Raw genomic sequence first — 16,068 nt, 5'->3', positions numbered from 1 at the left:
AAAGAGGTAGCGAGTGATGCTTTCTCCTTGAGCCCCGGCTCATTCTGTGGGAGGGTGACTGGAAGCTGCAAATGCATTGTGACTACTGGTGACCCCAGAAGCTTCCTAGAGAAATACACCAGTGACACAGAGCAGTGCTCTCAATGGGCTGCAGTGGCTAATGATGTATTCAGGTATAGACATCCTCCAGAAGAGGTCAATTGGACAGTAGCCCTTTTGGAGAGAGGCCAGTTTACCTCAGGACTCAGAGCAACTTCTGGCTCCCAATATCAGGGTGAGGCTGCTGAGTGTAAATCAGTAGATAGAGGAGCCACATGCAAACCGACAGGAGCCACATGGAGCATTACAAGCAGAACAGATCTGTTTCCTGCCCCACATCCAGATGCCAGCCTGAACTTCAATGAAACCAGAGGTGCAGGCTTGCTGAGATTACTCTCTACTGTGCTATAAAGCTACTGATGGCTTGCTGGTATAAATCAACATGGATGTGCACCCTGCCCACTTTGTCTACCAGAGACAGCAGAGACATGCCTTGAAGTAAACTTTGTGCTTTGTCCTACAATCTTGATTTTAATCTCTTCCTCTTCTTCTATTTTTGTGTTTTTCCTTATAACCCTTTTCAATTCTCTGTCCCAGGGTAAAAATCACCATGCTGAGGGATTATTTACTATATACAATTTTCTGATTTGTTTCAGATTTTATTATATAACCATAAATCTAGTTCATATAAAGTGTTAAATTAATCTGTACCATTGTTTGTCATTTTCTAAGCTTTGCTTTGATGCTATAATTGTTATTCATTTTACTACTTTAGCTAAGATAACATAATTGGTCTAATCAGTTGTACTTCCTGGTTAGTCAAGACTGAGATTGCCCAAGGGTCATCAACAATACTATAGGTCAGTTTTAAAGAACCCTGGTGGGACCAAATAAGCAGCAACTTCTCATCCTCAATGCATTGAAAAGATAGGATCTTGTAAAAGAATCAAAACCCAAAAGCCAGCTATACCTGGAATACATATTTGAGAAGTAGTCAGGGTCTAAATCCTAGCAATAAATCTACTCAACAATATGTAGTTTACAAGCATCAATGCAGGAATTAAAGAACAAAACAGAGAATGAGAAGACAGTTAAGCAAGATGCATCCCAAACTTTCAGCTTGTCAAAGGCAAATCCAGAGTGTAATGATATGGAACAAGTCAAAAACCACTCACCTGGAATCTCTGAAGCGCTCACAGTGAAAGTAACAAAGCAGGTGAATGAGGCTCTAGAAAATAATCAAACCAAAATCTTTTTCTTAGATAACTGCAGAAGTGGTGACCCTGATGAAATATGTCCTTAGAGAATCTAGAACAGATACAGATTTTTAAAAATAAGGATTTTAGGAAAATGATGGAAAATTGAATACCTAACATACAAAAGATATGTAATCCATAAAACAGATTCACAGATACCCAGTAATTTAAAAATTCTGTTGAAATTATGTGCAGCAGAATTAGCTAGTGTGATGATAGAATATTGAAAATAGAAAGCAAGATAATGTGGTTAGTGATCACAAAAAGAAGGATTACTTAAAAATAGCAAGGGAATCCCAACAGCTGCTACATGATGCAAAGAAGAATGACATAGTATGGACCGAGTCAATGAAGAAGCAGGAGATAATGCAAACATCATTAAAACTTGTGCAGAAAAGTAATGGTAGATAACTTCCCAAGCAGAAAAAAGGAATTTGACACACGGATAATTGAGGCATGTGGAATTCTTATTAACCATGATCAAAGAAAAGCTATACCAAGGCATATAGCAGTCAAGATTTCAGAAATGCAACCTAAGTACAGAATATTAAAAACTGTTAGAAAAATGAATTGTCTATACAGGGAAGCTCATTAAAATCACAACAAACTTCTCAGCACAAACCTTCAAATCAAGGAAAACTTGGAGTGCAGTATTTCAAGCCCTGAAAGAAAACAATCTCCAATCCAGAATGTTCTACCCTGCAAAAATATCAAAATCAATGTAGAAATAGATACTTCCATGACAAAAAATACATCAGGAAATTCATGACCACCAAACCAGCACTCCAAAATTTTCTGAAGGACATTCTAGAGAGAGATAATGAAGACTCCAATTCCATGAACCCCAATAGAATAAATCCACCAGGCAAGGGAAATAATTAAACAGAAAGGGAAAAAAAAGAACCATCAGCAACAAAATAACATCACAAGGATAAATGAATACATGAGTTATAATCATCAATGTTAATAGTCTCAGTCCACTAACCAAAAGAAACAGATTGGCAGAAAGAATCAAGATTCAAGATCCAACAACATGCTGCATATAGGAAACACATTTAATTAAAAAAGAAATTCATAGACTGAAAGTCAGAGGTTGGAAATCAATATTGCATGCAACAGAAATCCAGATAAAAGTAGGAGTAGGTATTATATTTGCAGAAAATTATATTTCAAGCCGACTAAGAGAGACACAGAAGGTTACTACATCCTTGCAAAGAAAACAATCCAGAAGAAAGAGATAACAATAAATATATATGCACCAAATACCTGTGTTCCTGACTATATAAAACAAATTTTAAAAGGCATGAAAAATCAAATAAGGACTAATAAAATTGTAATGGGGCATCTCCATTGTCACAAATAAATGTGTACTAAAAATCAATGATGAAATATCAGCACTGAACCAAACTTTAGAGCAAATTGATTTAGTAAGTGTCTATAAGAGTGTTCCATACTCCACTACAACAAAATACACATTCTTCTCAGAAGCCCATGGGACATTCTCCAAAATAGACCACATGCTGGCTCATAGAACGTACTTAAGGAAACACAAAGGAATTGAAATTATCTTGTGCATATTATCAGATCACAGTGCAATAAAATTGGAAATCAGTGGCAAAACAAACCACAAGAACTTCAAAAGCACAAGGAAATTAAATTATACTCTCCTCAACAATGACTGGGTCACAGATGAAGGTAAAGAAGAAATTAGACAGTTTCTATAATTAAACAGTAATTCCAGTACAACATACCAAAACTCATAGGACACAAAGAAAGTAGTCCTATGAGAGGTATTTTTAACAGTGAATTCCCATATCAGAAAAACAGAGTGAGTTCAAATAAGCACACTAATGTTGAACCTTAGTCTTCTATAAAAAGCAGAGTGAAGCAAGTTGAAAGCTCTTATGAGGTAGGAGGATTAAAGCAGAAATGAATGCAGTGGGAACAAAGAAAACAATCCAAAGCATTGATAAATCAGAGTTAATTATTTGAAAGTAAATAAAATTGACAAACCCTTAACCAACCTTATCCAAAAAAAGAAAAAAAAAAAGGAAAGAAAAGATTCAATTGTATACAATTAGGAATGAAAAAGGTAAAATCACAGCAGATCCTGCAGAAATCCAGAAGATTTTCAATGCTATTTTCAGAATCTGTAGTCTAATGAAATGAAAAAAATGCAGAAGAAATGGTCAGATTCCTAGATACATATAAAGTACCAAATCTGAATCAAGAAAATAAAAATTCTAAATAAACCAGTATCAGTCAATGAAATTGAAGTTACAGTTAAAAACCTACCACCTAAGAAAAGTCCAGGCTCTTCAATAAGCACAGTATACCATATTAACAGAGCCAAGAACAAAAGCAATATGATCATCTAAATAGATATAGAAAAAATATTTGAGAAAGTCCAACACACATCCATGATAAGAACCCTACCTAAAATTGGAATAGATCGTCTTTATCTCAACCTGGTAAGATCAATCTATGACAAACCAATAGCCAACACCATACTAAATGAACAGAAACTAAAAGCTTTCATTCTAAAATTAGGAACAAGGCAAGGATGGTCACTGTCACAGCTCGTCTTCAATATTGTTCTGGAAAAATTAACCAAAGCAATTAAACAAAAGAAAGAATAAAAGAATTAAGGATAGGAAAAGAAAAGTTAAATTATAATTATTTGCAGATGATATAATACTTTACATAGAAGACCTCAAATACTTTGCCAAAAAACTTCTAGATCTAATAACCAAATTCAGTAGTGTAGCTAGATAAAAAGTCAACACTCCAAAAATAATATCATTTTTGTATACAAATAATAAACTCAGGGAGAAATTAAGAAAATACCTTTCATAATAGTACCCCCCAAAGTGAAATACTTACGAATCAATCTAATGACGTGAAAGACCTTTACTATGAAAATGACAGTACTTTACAGAAGGAGATTGAAGAAAATATCAGAAAATGAAAATATATCTCTTGTCTTGAATAGTAAGAAGCCATACAGTGACACTAGCCATACTTCTAAAATTTCTATTCAGATTTAATGCAATCCCAAATGAAATACCAAGAGCATAACTTATAGAATTAGAAAAACAATTATAAAATTCATTTAGAATCAGAAGAAATATAGAATAGCAGAAGCAATTCTGAACAAGAAAGACAAGACCAGAGACATTACAATGCCTGACTTGAAAGTCCACTACATAGCTACTGTGATGTAAAGAGAATTATATGGGCAATAAAACAGACCTGAGAATCAATGGGGCAGATTAGAAGCAGCATAAACAATTCCAGATATACTCAACCACAATGTCTTTCAGAAAGGTGCCAAACACCTTCATCTGAAGAAAGATGGCCTCTTTAATGAATAGTACTGCAAAAACTGGCTTTCCACATGCCAAACATTAAAACTAGACCTATATCTTTCACAATTCACTAACCTAAAAAGAAAGTTGATCAAAGATCTAAGTATTAAAACAGAGATACTCTAAATCGGTTGGAAGACAGAATAGATAAAATTCTTGAAGACATTGGTGTATAAAGACTTGATGCTGATTGCATAGAAAATATTACAAAAAATCAACAACTGGGATCTCATCAAGCTAAAAAGCTTTGGCACAGCAAAAGAAGCCACCAGTAGAATGAAGAGATAACCCACAGAGTGAAAAAATTTTTCTAACTGTTCCTTACATCACTAATATCTAGAATATATAAAGAACTAAAAAAAAAAAATCCAGACCCTCCAAATTTAAAGAACCAATCCAAAAACTCACATTTAAAATTTATAGATACTTCTCACATGAAGAAATATAAATGGCAAATAAATATATGAAAAAACGTTCAATCTGATTAATCATTGGAGAGATGCAAATTAAAATAATGTTGAGATTCCATCTCACTCCATAAAGAATGCCTATCAACTAGAAAACAACCAATAAATAGGGGCAGGGCTGTGGGGGAAAAGGATCTCTTCTCCACCACTGCTGGGAGTATATTTGCTGCACTGTGGAAACCCATGTGGAGCTTCGTAAAAAATCTAGGACTAGATATCCCATAAACCCAGCTGTTCCCCTCCCTGGTATTGTCCCAAAAGAATTAAAAGCATCACACGACAATGTTTTATGAGTAGCCATGTTTATAAGGCACAGTTTGTTAAAGCTAAATCTTGGAAACAGCCTAAATGCCCATCAGCCAATGAATGGATAATGAAGATGTGATTGTTTTGGACAATGGATTACTATCCTGCTATAAAGAAGGATAAACTTAAGACATTTCTAGCCAAACAGAAATACCTTTAGGACATATTCTTAAATGAAATAAATTGGGCACACATGTAAAAGCTGTTGTTTCTCTGATGTGAGAAAGTGCAAATAAGGACCAAAATATATAATAGATACTGGGAAATAAGAACAAATTTTTCAGAAGAAAAGGGGAACAAGGGTGGGGAGATAAGAAAAGAAAGGATACAATAAAAAATGGAAACAAACTTTTTAAGTAACTAGAGGAAGAGAGGTTAAAGGTAGAGAATGAGAACAAAAGAAGTATGATTTGTTATGTACAAATTTCCTGTGATGAATGTTGTCATTATGTGTATGAAAACTGTACCAATAAAATAAAAGAATTCAAGCAAAATAAAAATGATACTATTTTAAAATAAATAGAAATTTGATTATCTTTTTCAAATAGATATTTGGTACTTAGTCATTTCAAATAAAGATAAGAACAATTACATTGTACCCATAGGTCTATAACAGATAAAATATTACAATGTCTATGTAATTTATTTATTCATAATATATTAAGCTTGTAGTTTACATGTTTCACTTGTGTTGTATGTTTATTTTCCATAATAATTGACCTGTTAAATCAGGCTTGTATTGAAAGCCCCATTTATATTTATTCAAACGGAAGCAGAAGAGTCTTGCAAACACATAGCCAGAGTAGAATAGAGCTCAGACTCCAAGACAATGGAGTAACTCACTGTTTCTAAAATCCAAGAGCACTGAGTGCTGATCAATGATGCTGGGATGAAAGTTCTCATGACATGTTGCCAGTGCTAATATTGTTTAGAGAACTAGGAATCTACACATGTCTCTGAAGTGACATCTTCCCTGGGAGACCCACTTTGATTAAACTGATTAAGATTCTCATTTGCAAGCTTTTGTGATTATTATGATAGTAAATTAACCACTTTGTAAGAAGTTATTTTAAATTGCATCCTCCACTGCAGTGTAAATTTCCTAAGGCCAATTTTCTTTCCTGCTCCAATAGCACTCTCCCTGTGCAAAGGCCCTGGGAGCAGTCTCTTTTGTGTTTTCCTTACATGCCAGGCCGAGGCTCAGCAGGGCCTTCGCAGACTCTCCTGAGTTTGGGATGCTCTCCCAGGCACCCGTGGTGTGAGGTCTTTATGTACTATGTACTTATGTACGATGTCAACTCTTTACAGTTAATTTTCTTTACATTTGCAGCTAAATAACTTTGTACACTGCTTTACTTCACTTGTGAAATATAGCATTATTTAACTCTATGCTGCTCCTGTGACTGTGATATATTAAATTTTCTCAGAGCATTTAATTTGTGTTTTTTACCATCTTTACGCCAACTCTGCAGCAATGCCCATCACATACTAGATATAAATTAAGCATTTGTTGAATGAATGTTGTGTAGAATTTTAGGCTTGCTGTGCTCTTTTAGTAAAAATAAAAATGATTATGTGACTATATTTAAATTGCATTTATAGCCCATCTAAAATAATCTTGAACATTCTGCTTTGAAAACACAAATTATTAATGGTTTAATTCTTTATACTCTTCTTCCTGGGAAATATATAATAAATTTCACATAGATGTATTTTCTTGATTCTGTTTTCATAGTGGATACCATGGCACATATATGTATATATGTATATTATAGGTGCTTATAATATTGGATTTAATAAATTAATGTCTGTCCACATAAATAGTATATACTAAGAGTGTGTACATTTTTTATTTATAGAAATATATATATATTTATACATTATTATATTACATATATACAATATATAATATAATATATAATATATAATACAATATGTTATATATATATATATATATATTTCTTATTAATACTAAGTGTTTGTCCTACAAGCCTGCTATTGCATCAAGTAACTATGTTTCTTCTCACATTCACAGGATTATACCTTGACAATGTACTTCCAACAAGCCTGGAGAGATAAGAGGCTATCCTATAATGTAATACCTTTAAACTTGACTTTGGACAACAGAGTGGCAGACCAGCTCTGGGTGCCCGATACCTACTTCCTGAATGATAAGAAGTCATTTGTGCATGGAGTGACTGTCAAAAACCGCATGATCCGCCTGCACCCAGATGGCACAGTGCTTTATGGCCTCAGGTCAGTAGTCCTCAATTTAAAATTTAACTTTTTCTGAACAAAACAGTTGTTGCTTCTTATTGGAAGGGAATATTTTGTTCTTCTCCTTATTCCTCCTGCAGTTTTGCTGATAAACAGTTAAGCCTCCTATGCTGCAGAAATCCTGGAGCTTAGGGTAGCCTGTTTACAGAGGGACTTAACCTCAGCTAAGATTCAGTTTTTTCCAAATTATCTTCCAGTATCAGCTGCTGACCCTGAAAGCTGCTTTCTTCAAGGAATACAGATAAACAACATGAAAATAGCTGAGAAACGTGGTTTCTTTAAAATGGAAAAAAATATTTACAAATGGCAGATGATTGTTTGAAAACGGCAGATGCTGTTTATAAATTGCTCCTCAGCGGCCTGAAGTGGGTCACAGTACTCTGATGACAGGAAAGCTTATCGTGCTCTCCCACCGTCCCAGGAGCAGTCTGACTTGCAGATAAAGTAGTCACCTCATATTTATTAACACAGAATTTAAATCTTAAATGTATATCCACATCAATAAAATCTGTGATGCACTGATATTTCTGATGATGGTAATTTTTAAAATACGGTCATTTTTTCCTAATTTTTACCAAAAGCAATAGATAGTATCTAGGAAAAACAGATACATATTTTATTCTGAAAATAGTTCAGCATAGAGAACATCTGCATACAGAAGAAGCAGTTTTGACAATTTCAGTTGTCTCTGATATATTCTATTTTACAAAAATACAGGTTTGCCTTACGATAATAATGACAATGACAATAGCATTATTCATTGATGAACACTTGCTAGGCGTTAGACACTGAGATAAATTCTTTGAATGTGTTAGTATGCAACCTGCCCAACACCCAACACCCACCCCCTGACCTTACTATCTACACTTTGATTTTCAGCTACCCAGGTTAACTCTGGTCTAAGTGTTACATGGAAAATTCTAGAAATAAACAATGGTTTTTCAGTTGTGCCCTATTCTGAGTTGCATGATCAAATTTTAGCTGCTCTCTTATTTTGTTTCACCTGTGTGATCCTGTGTGATCCTGTTCAGTGGATCATCCTGTTCAGTGTATCCATGTAGTTTACACTACTCAGATATTCGTCACTCAGTTAACCCCCTAGGGCTTTTGGGTAGGCCAATACTGTACACTGAGTTGAAACTTTGTACTCGATCTAAAGCAGTGCAGAATATTAAAAGAAAGGAGGCAACTAGATAAGAAAGAATTTAAGAAAGAATTTAATGTGGGCATGGAGGGAGTCACCACAAAGAAGGCTGTGGTGGCTCTCTGCAGACAAAGGATGGCTCCTGCCTTATATAGGCTCTGATGGGGGAAGGGCTTTGGGACTGATGTAAGGTAATTTATTTTGTGAGAGTGCCAGGGTTTGGGTAAACCTTTATACTTGTGAACTTTGGCAAAGACTTTTGGGAGGAAGGAGCCTTAGGGGCTTCTGGGAAGAAGGAGCTAAGAACCATGATGCAGTATTATGCTGCTGCCATGATGAGTGGGCAAATCTCGGGCAGCACCCTATCATTCCCACTTCTTCGGTGTTAAAGGGTGCCGTTGTCTCCCTGGCTACTTTCTGCTGAGCGGGGGTGACGTGGGACCTAGAGAAAGGGGGTGTGGGTCTGAGGGCCCATTTTATCCGAGTTTGTGAGGTAGTAATGTCACTCAGGAGAATTTCTTTTGTGATGAATGCCTGTATCCTGGCTTAGGTGAACTCTGAGAGTCTGAAGGCACAGGGAGCAAGAAGCAAAAGAATTATTACATTACACACTGCTTGCATTGATGTAATCTAATTGTTATTATGTTAATAATGGCCCAGGAATACAAAGTAGTAATGCTGGCAATTCAGATATGCCAGAGAAACTGCAGTGGGTTTACTTCAAGTGAAAAGGTAAATGTTTTTCATTTAGTAAAGGAAGAAAAAGCATTGTATGTTAAGGTTGCTAAGATCTATAGTAAGAATGAAACTTTTAACCATGAAATTATGAAGGACAGAGAAATCTATGCTAGTTTTACTGTCACATCTCAAACTGCAAAATTTGCATCGATAGTATGTAAAAAATGTTTTATTAACATAGAAAAGGCATTAAATTGGAGGTAGATTTGGTTCCTTCTTGAATTAAAGTCATCATAGGAGAGTTATATATAATACCCATGTTTATAGCACCCCAGTTCATTATAATTATAAGCCAGTTGGAAGTGGCTTATGGATCCATCCACAGATGAATAGGTAAAGGAGTAAAGAAAGTGTGGTAGTTGTACACAATCGTGTACTACTATACTATAAAAAGAATAAATTTGAGTCGTGTAGAAAATTGGATGCAGTTTGAAACCATAATGTTAAATAAAATAAGTCAAACATACAAACTTAAATATTATATAGTTTGTCTTGTTAGAGTGAACTCAAATATAAACAAGTAAAAGAGCAGCATATAAGGTTAATAAAGAAAGAGGTAATAGATGTTTTGCTAAAGAGGAGACCGAGAGGTAGAGGGGAAACAGAACAACATTTCAGTGACAAAGTCAGGTGTCATGTCCAGAATGAAGAATGCACTTGTTCTCAATAAAAAAGCTGTGTTCTAGAGGCATAATCAGAAAGCATGGGTAACAGTAATCTTGGTTATAGAATGGTTGCATTAATATTTCAATTCAGAATTGAAAAATATGTATGTATATATTTGGAAGAGTAAGGGTTGAAATGTAAAGATCTATAATAAAAAGAAGTATCTGGATATTCTGAATCTACTTAATATAAAAATCAGAATGTCCAGTTTGTATTTTGACCTCAAAATAAAATCTCATTGCTTCAGCCCTTTGGGTAGATCCTTACTCCATATTTCAAGGCCATACAAGGTCATGTGATATTTAATTGCATTTGATCAGCATCAGACCTTCAGCGGGACATAATGTGGTAATGGAAATAATTCACTATTCCTGATAAAATAACATTAATCAAAGACCCAGTTAATGAATTAACATAAGAAACTATACAGGCCTTTTGAAATAATTTAGGAAATGAAATCATAAATTATTTCAAAGGCCTCTGAAGGACTGATGGAGAAGTTAGGAAAATCATTCACAAGGCAAGGCAAATTAGTTGAGGAATCGTTTTCAACATGCTGGGTGAAGACATGGAATGACATTTTTTAGACTATAAAGAAATGTTAACGAATGAAGAATTAGAAAAACTTCAGTCATCTGCAGAGGAAAGGAAAGACAGAGACATCAACTTCTGTTATGATGTTTTTCTAAGAGTTTTTGACAAATAAAAACCTTTGAATGTCAAGGATCACAAAGCACTATCTCTGCCTGACTTCCATTCATTGCCATCGTGATGCCCTGATGATTGATCTAGAAAAATCTCAGCAGAGGGTCAATAATTGTGTAATGTGATGTCACAATGCCTATGCCACTCACCTCATTTCATCCCTTATGTAAACTTTCTGTCATCTGATATCATCATCAGAAAGATGAATGCAACATATCTTAAAAACGACTATGTTACCTTAATTGCAGCACCTTGTTGTAATTTTTTATTATCGTTGTCATTAATTTCTTAGTATGCCCTAATTTATTAATAAAGCTTTACCATAGATATGTTTTATATAAGAAAAATACAATCTCCTTAATATTTGGCATTATCCATGTACAGGAATGCAAGATGTTTCTTTTCACTGCCCCACATTGTTCTTCACACAGTGGAAAGTTGGTTATAGAAAATAGTAGGATATACCCAAGAGACCCTAGAAAGAAAGAAGGCTAAGTGGAAACAGATCTTATTGGATTCACAGATACAGACTTCATTCTTCAGTGATAAAATAAGACAGACGAGACTTCCACGGAAGATGCAGCCTTAAGTCCTGCAGTTCACATCACTTCCAGTTTACTGGCAGATGACTTTTCTTGTGCAGGTTCCTTGCACACAGGTTGAGTCATTGGAAATAACTCAGTAGTGACAAAGTTCACCAGTCTGAGTGATGAAAATTGAGAAGCAGTGATCCAGAGATAGTTGTGGAAGGCTAGGACAAGAAAAACTTTAAATATCAAGTCAGTGACCAAGAAACTTGGGTAGGGTGAGACCTTTGAAATCCATGTCTTGTGAATTCAAAGTAGACGCTAAGGCTCTCACCTCCTATCCCATTGTCCCACAGAGTCCTACGAAGTTTGAAGGGAAAGGAGGAGGTAGACACAGTCATTCACAGGATCTGAGTACACTTCTTTCAACAAGTCTTGTCAATGAAATTTTCAAGTATTAAGACACAATAAAGATAGAAAAAACCATGATGGTGAAATATTAATGCTTGGTGAATTTGATGATGAGTATGGGGTGGATCATTGTGCTGTTCTTTCAAATTGTCTGAATGTTTGAAAATGTTGTTATAAAATTTAGAAAAGAAAAAATGTTGTTTCATAAGCCTACAAACTTCTGGCTCTATTACCTAGGAAATATAACTCAAGATTTTAGATGTCAGTAGCCAGTGAATGATGCTGGAATGTCTCATATGTGGGGGGTTCTCTTTACATTACATCTCCTTTGAATGGGTGTGTCTGAGCAAGGAGAGATTGCATTGCAGGGGGTACGTTGCATACTGGGTGCTATCCATGACCAAAGCTACCAGGCTATGCCATAACCCAGAGAAGCATAGTCAACACCCTTTAGCTAATACCTTCCTAACTTCTTTGCAAAATTTTCCTTCTCCCAGAGCATAAGCATTGCTTATCATTGTACACAACCATGCTAGGTCTGCTTATGATGATATACTGCTTTTGGCTAGAGGAATTTTAAATGAAAAACACACTAATAGATCAGCATAAAATTTACATTAAAGGACAGTGACTTTGAAGAGTTCAGAGGAGCTCAGAGATTGAGATTTAAATACATAAAATATTTTAGGCCCTACCACTTACTGTCTAACAGTTTTCATCCTGATTAGATCTGTTTCTTATCTCCAAAAACTCAGGTTTGAACTTTCTCTTTTTCTTTTGTTCAACTTGATACACATTTTAAATGCGCAGGTTACAGACTTCTAATGCTGTACAGATAAGAAAATGAATATGCTTTGCCAATGCAGCCAATTTCATTAAAGAATAAAAGCACTGGAATTTGGTTTTCAGTTTGGAACTTCTTTTTGAACCTTCATCATATTCTACAGGGGTGAATTAGATGATTTGTGTTTTGTTATAACACAGTTATCTCCGCATCAGTGATTTCTGAAAGTAAAATGACACACAATCAAACACCAGACTAGGGAGTGAAATATGTATTTGAAGTGACATATTAATTAGTGGCAGTAGTGATCGATGTTACTTAACACCGAAAAGTGCATGCCTGGATGGGTGTAGTATATTTAAGTGTTATTTGTTCCTTATTCCATGAAATAAAACCTCGTCTAGAACAAGAAGCATGATTAAAGAGAATAAGAAAAGTCTAGGGATGTAAGGCTGGAATGAAATGGAAACCACTAAAGAAAGCTCAAAGGAGTCTCCGTGTTGAGGATGCAGGTGTAGAGAGGAGCCAGCTGTCTGCAGCCATTATAGCTGGCAACTGCAGCTCAAACAGGAGACAGGGATGCCTGGCTTCAGGCCCAGGTGGCCATGAGTGCCTTTAAAAGCTGCCTTATGGCCCCATGTTGGCTGGCTTCTCATAAACTGAGTCTTTTTTTTTTCTTTTCATCATATCTTTTCACTCTTGTACTTTCTCAACTTCATTTGATGAGTCATTAAAAAATAAGTAAACTCCCTGCAGGCCTGTAATCCCAGCACTAGGGAGGCCGAGGCAGGAGGATCCCTGTGAGTTTGGGGCCAGCCTGGGCTACAAAGTGAGTTCAAGGCCAGTTTGAAATGCAAAACCCTGTTTCAAAAAAAAGACAAAAAATGGTAAGGGATGAATAATGATTTTTCATTGTTAATATTATAATGTATAGCTGAAGACTAAGGAAAGCCTCAAATACAGAGCCTCAGTGTCTCACTCTGCTGAGGCTTCTGTAACAAAAGTCTATGTCATAGTAGGTGGTGATAAACTGCAGAAATGCATTTCTCACAGTTCTAGAGGCTTTGAAGGCTAAGAGGAAGGCATCAGTGTATTGTGTCTGATGAAGGACAATTCATGATTCATAAAGACAGCTTCCTGCTTTGTCTTCTCCAAGTAAGGATAAAAGGCAATGGCCTGGAGATTCTTTGACAAGATCACTGAACCCATTCAGACCTCTTCATGGTCTAATCACCTTCCCCAAATCTCCTAAGTTATTTACTTAAAACAGCTTGTTTGTTTACTTTTTTTGAGAGAGAGGGTCTCACTATGTAGCTCAGGCTGTCCTTGAACTCATCATGGAGCCCAGGGCTCAAACTCCTAGCAAACCTCCTGCTTCAGCCTTCCTAGTGCTGGCAGTACAGGTGTGCATTATCATGTTTGTTATTAAATTTTAGAAACTAATAAGTATTTATCTCTTTGAAAGAAAATATTCTGTTTCATTAGGATAGCAAAAACAATATCATTACACTCAGGTATTTAAAAAAAGCAATCAACCTAAATTATCAATTAATTGCCTCTTTTTATAGTCCTAACACTTTACATTTTTATAAAAGTTTAGAATCAAAATCAAAATTAGACATTATTTATGCCAAGTCATTAATATTTGACAGTATAATTTCTCATGTTAAATGCCGTGCAATAAACACAATGAAACTCTCATCCAGTTACGCGTGATACATATTTTTCTTAAAAACTTAGAAAACATAATTGCTATGAAAATTTTATTATGGATATAAAATCATCCTTAATCCCACCAGCCAGAAGTGACCATTCCCTGAATTTTGTTTTATATTCTTTTATATGTATATTTCTTATATTAATAAAAGTATTGGATATATTATTTTTGAAATCATGTTCTTTTGACAGATATATGATAAACCTAGTAGCCATGTCAGTACAACACTTCTCAAATTCATTCTTTATTGTAGCACATATTTAGGATATATATTTTATTCAATATGCCTATATTTTACTATATAAAACTTGGCTTATAATTTTAATAGAAGATGAAAATTATGGTTATAGCTATAAATGCAGAATTATTGCTTAAAAGCGAAAAAATTCATGAGAAATAGGCAAAGCTATTTGGTAGAATTTATTAATGTTAGCATTTTTTTGTAATATGTAGTGTCATTGTTTAAAGAAATAGCTCAGAAGTTGTTCCGATGCTGGTTTTGCTGGGACGATTCTGGAAGGAACAGTTCTCTTGCTGTTGTTGTAGCTGCCCCGTGTCAAAATACCTATTTGTCTTCTTGTGCTAGAAGCAAGGCTTGGACTTCGTATGTCTGAATACCTCCCCTATGTAACGTTAGGTCAGAAACTTGTTACTTCTCATTAAAGGCATACATTTGTAAGGCAAGATTCGGCAGGAAGCAGAAAGCAGTCAGCCACCTCCTGATATGTATGTTCTATCTTTGAAAAAATGGCAAATGTTAGCTTATAATTAATTTAGACAAGAAGTTTTATGAAAGGTATGTTTTTCTGTACTCTGAAAGTTTTACCACAGGATAACTGAATAGCCAACTCCACACTGCTTTGTAGTCTATTAAACATTAATGTATCAATTTTTAATTTGGTTTTCCTAATTTCTGTAATTCATTTTCATAGTAATATTGAGTGAATGTATTTTGTCAAGCAGAACAAAAAAGATTTTATTAGCGGTCTACCTGGCTAGAATGCAAAAGCCTATTCTCTTGATTTTCCCAGTGTTCAGAGCAAGGGAAAAAGAGCACGGGAAAAAGAGCACCTTCTGTGTCTTACCGCCACCTGTGTGGGAAAGTGGCATACAATGCAGTGTTATAAAATGCATTCTTTTCCAGAGCAGCAATTAATTTTTAAAGGATGTTTCTTTCCTGTCATTATTTAGTGCAAGATAAAATTATTTAGATGAAAATAAATGTATTTAAAGTCAATTTCTGACATCTTCAAGTAATTTTTGTGTGTGTGTGTGTGTGTTTCCTTTTTATCAGTACCAGGGATTGAACTCACGACTGCCTGCTTGCAAAGCAGGCGCTTATGCCGCTGAGCTAAATCCCCAGCCCAATTTCTGACATCTTAATGTCATCATTTTTTTAAAGGGAGATTCAGAGCAGAGAGCAATTGTACCTAACATCTGATAGACAATACGTATAGAAACCAAAATTCTAACTTCCAATCCAGAGATTGTGCTTGATTTTACTGATGTGTTACTTCTCAGTGTTATTTGGAGTTAATATTACCTGGCCAACATTATTCAAATCTCAATCAACAGCAGTAGGATCAGAAATACACCATCCCTCATACCTTAGAATGCGTAAGCTGTATGCATTTAGCAATCCCAGAAAATAACCCATGCTCTT

At 35.1% G+C, this 16,068-nt stretch overlaps 1 protein-coding gene across 4 annotated transcripts in view; it reads left to right on the top strand.

The window, feature by feature from the left end:
* Gabrb2 (gamma-aminobutyric acid type A receptor subunit beta2) overlaps positions 1-16,068 on the top strand; it is a 219,265-nt gene that overhangs the window by 75,059 nt on the left and 128,138 nt on the right. For all 4 annotated transcript variants that reach the window (XM_003473348.5, XM_003473347.5, XM_063230739.1 and 1 more), the window contains one exon: positions 7,472-7,692. In XM_003473348.5, coding sequence (XP_003473396.1) covers positions 7,472-7,692 — 221 coding nt within the window. The remainder of the gene's footprint in view (positions 1-7,471; positions 7,693-16,068) is intronic.

This window comes from Cavia porcellus, unplaced genomic scaffold, assembly GCF_034190915.1.
Source record: "Cavia porcellus strain 051 isolate PalLab524CR breed Dunkin Hartley unplaced genomic scaffold, mCavPor4.1 scaffold_19, whole genome shotgun sequence".
In the NCBI taxonomy this organism is placed as follows: Eukaryota; Metazoa; Chordata; class Mammalia; order Rodentia; family Caviidae; genus Cavia; species Cavia porcellus.
This window is presented reverse-complemented; position numbering and strand designations above follow the sequence as displayed.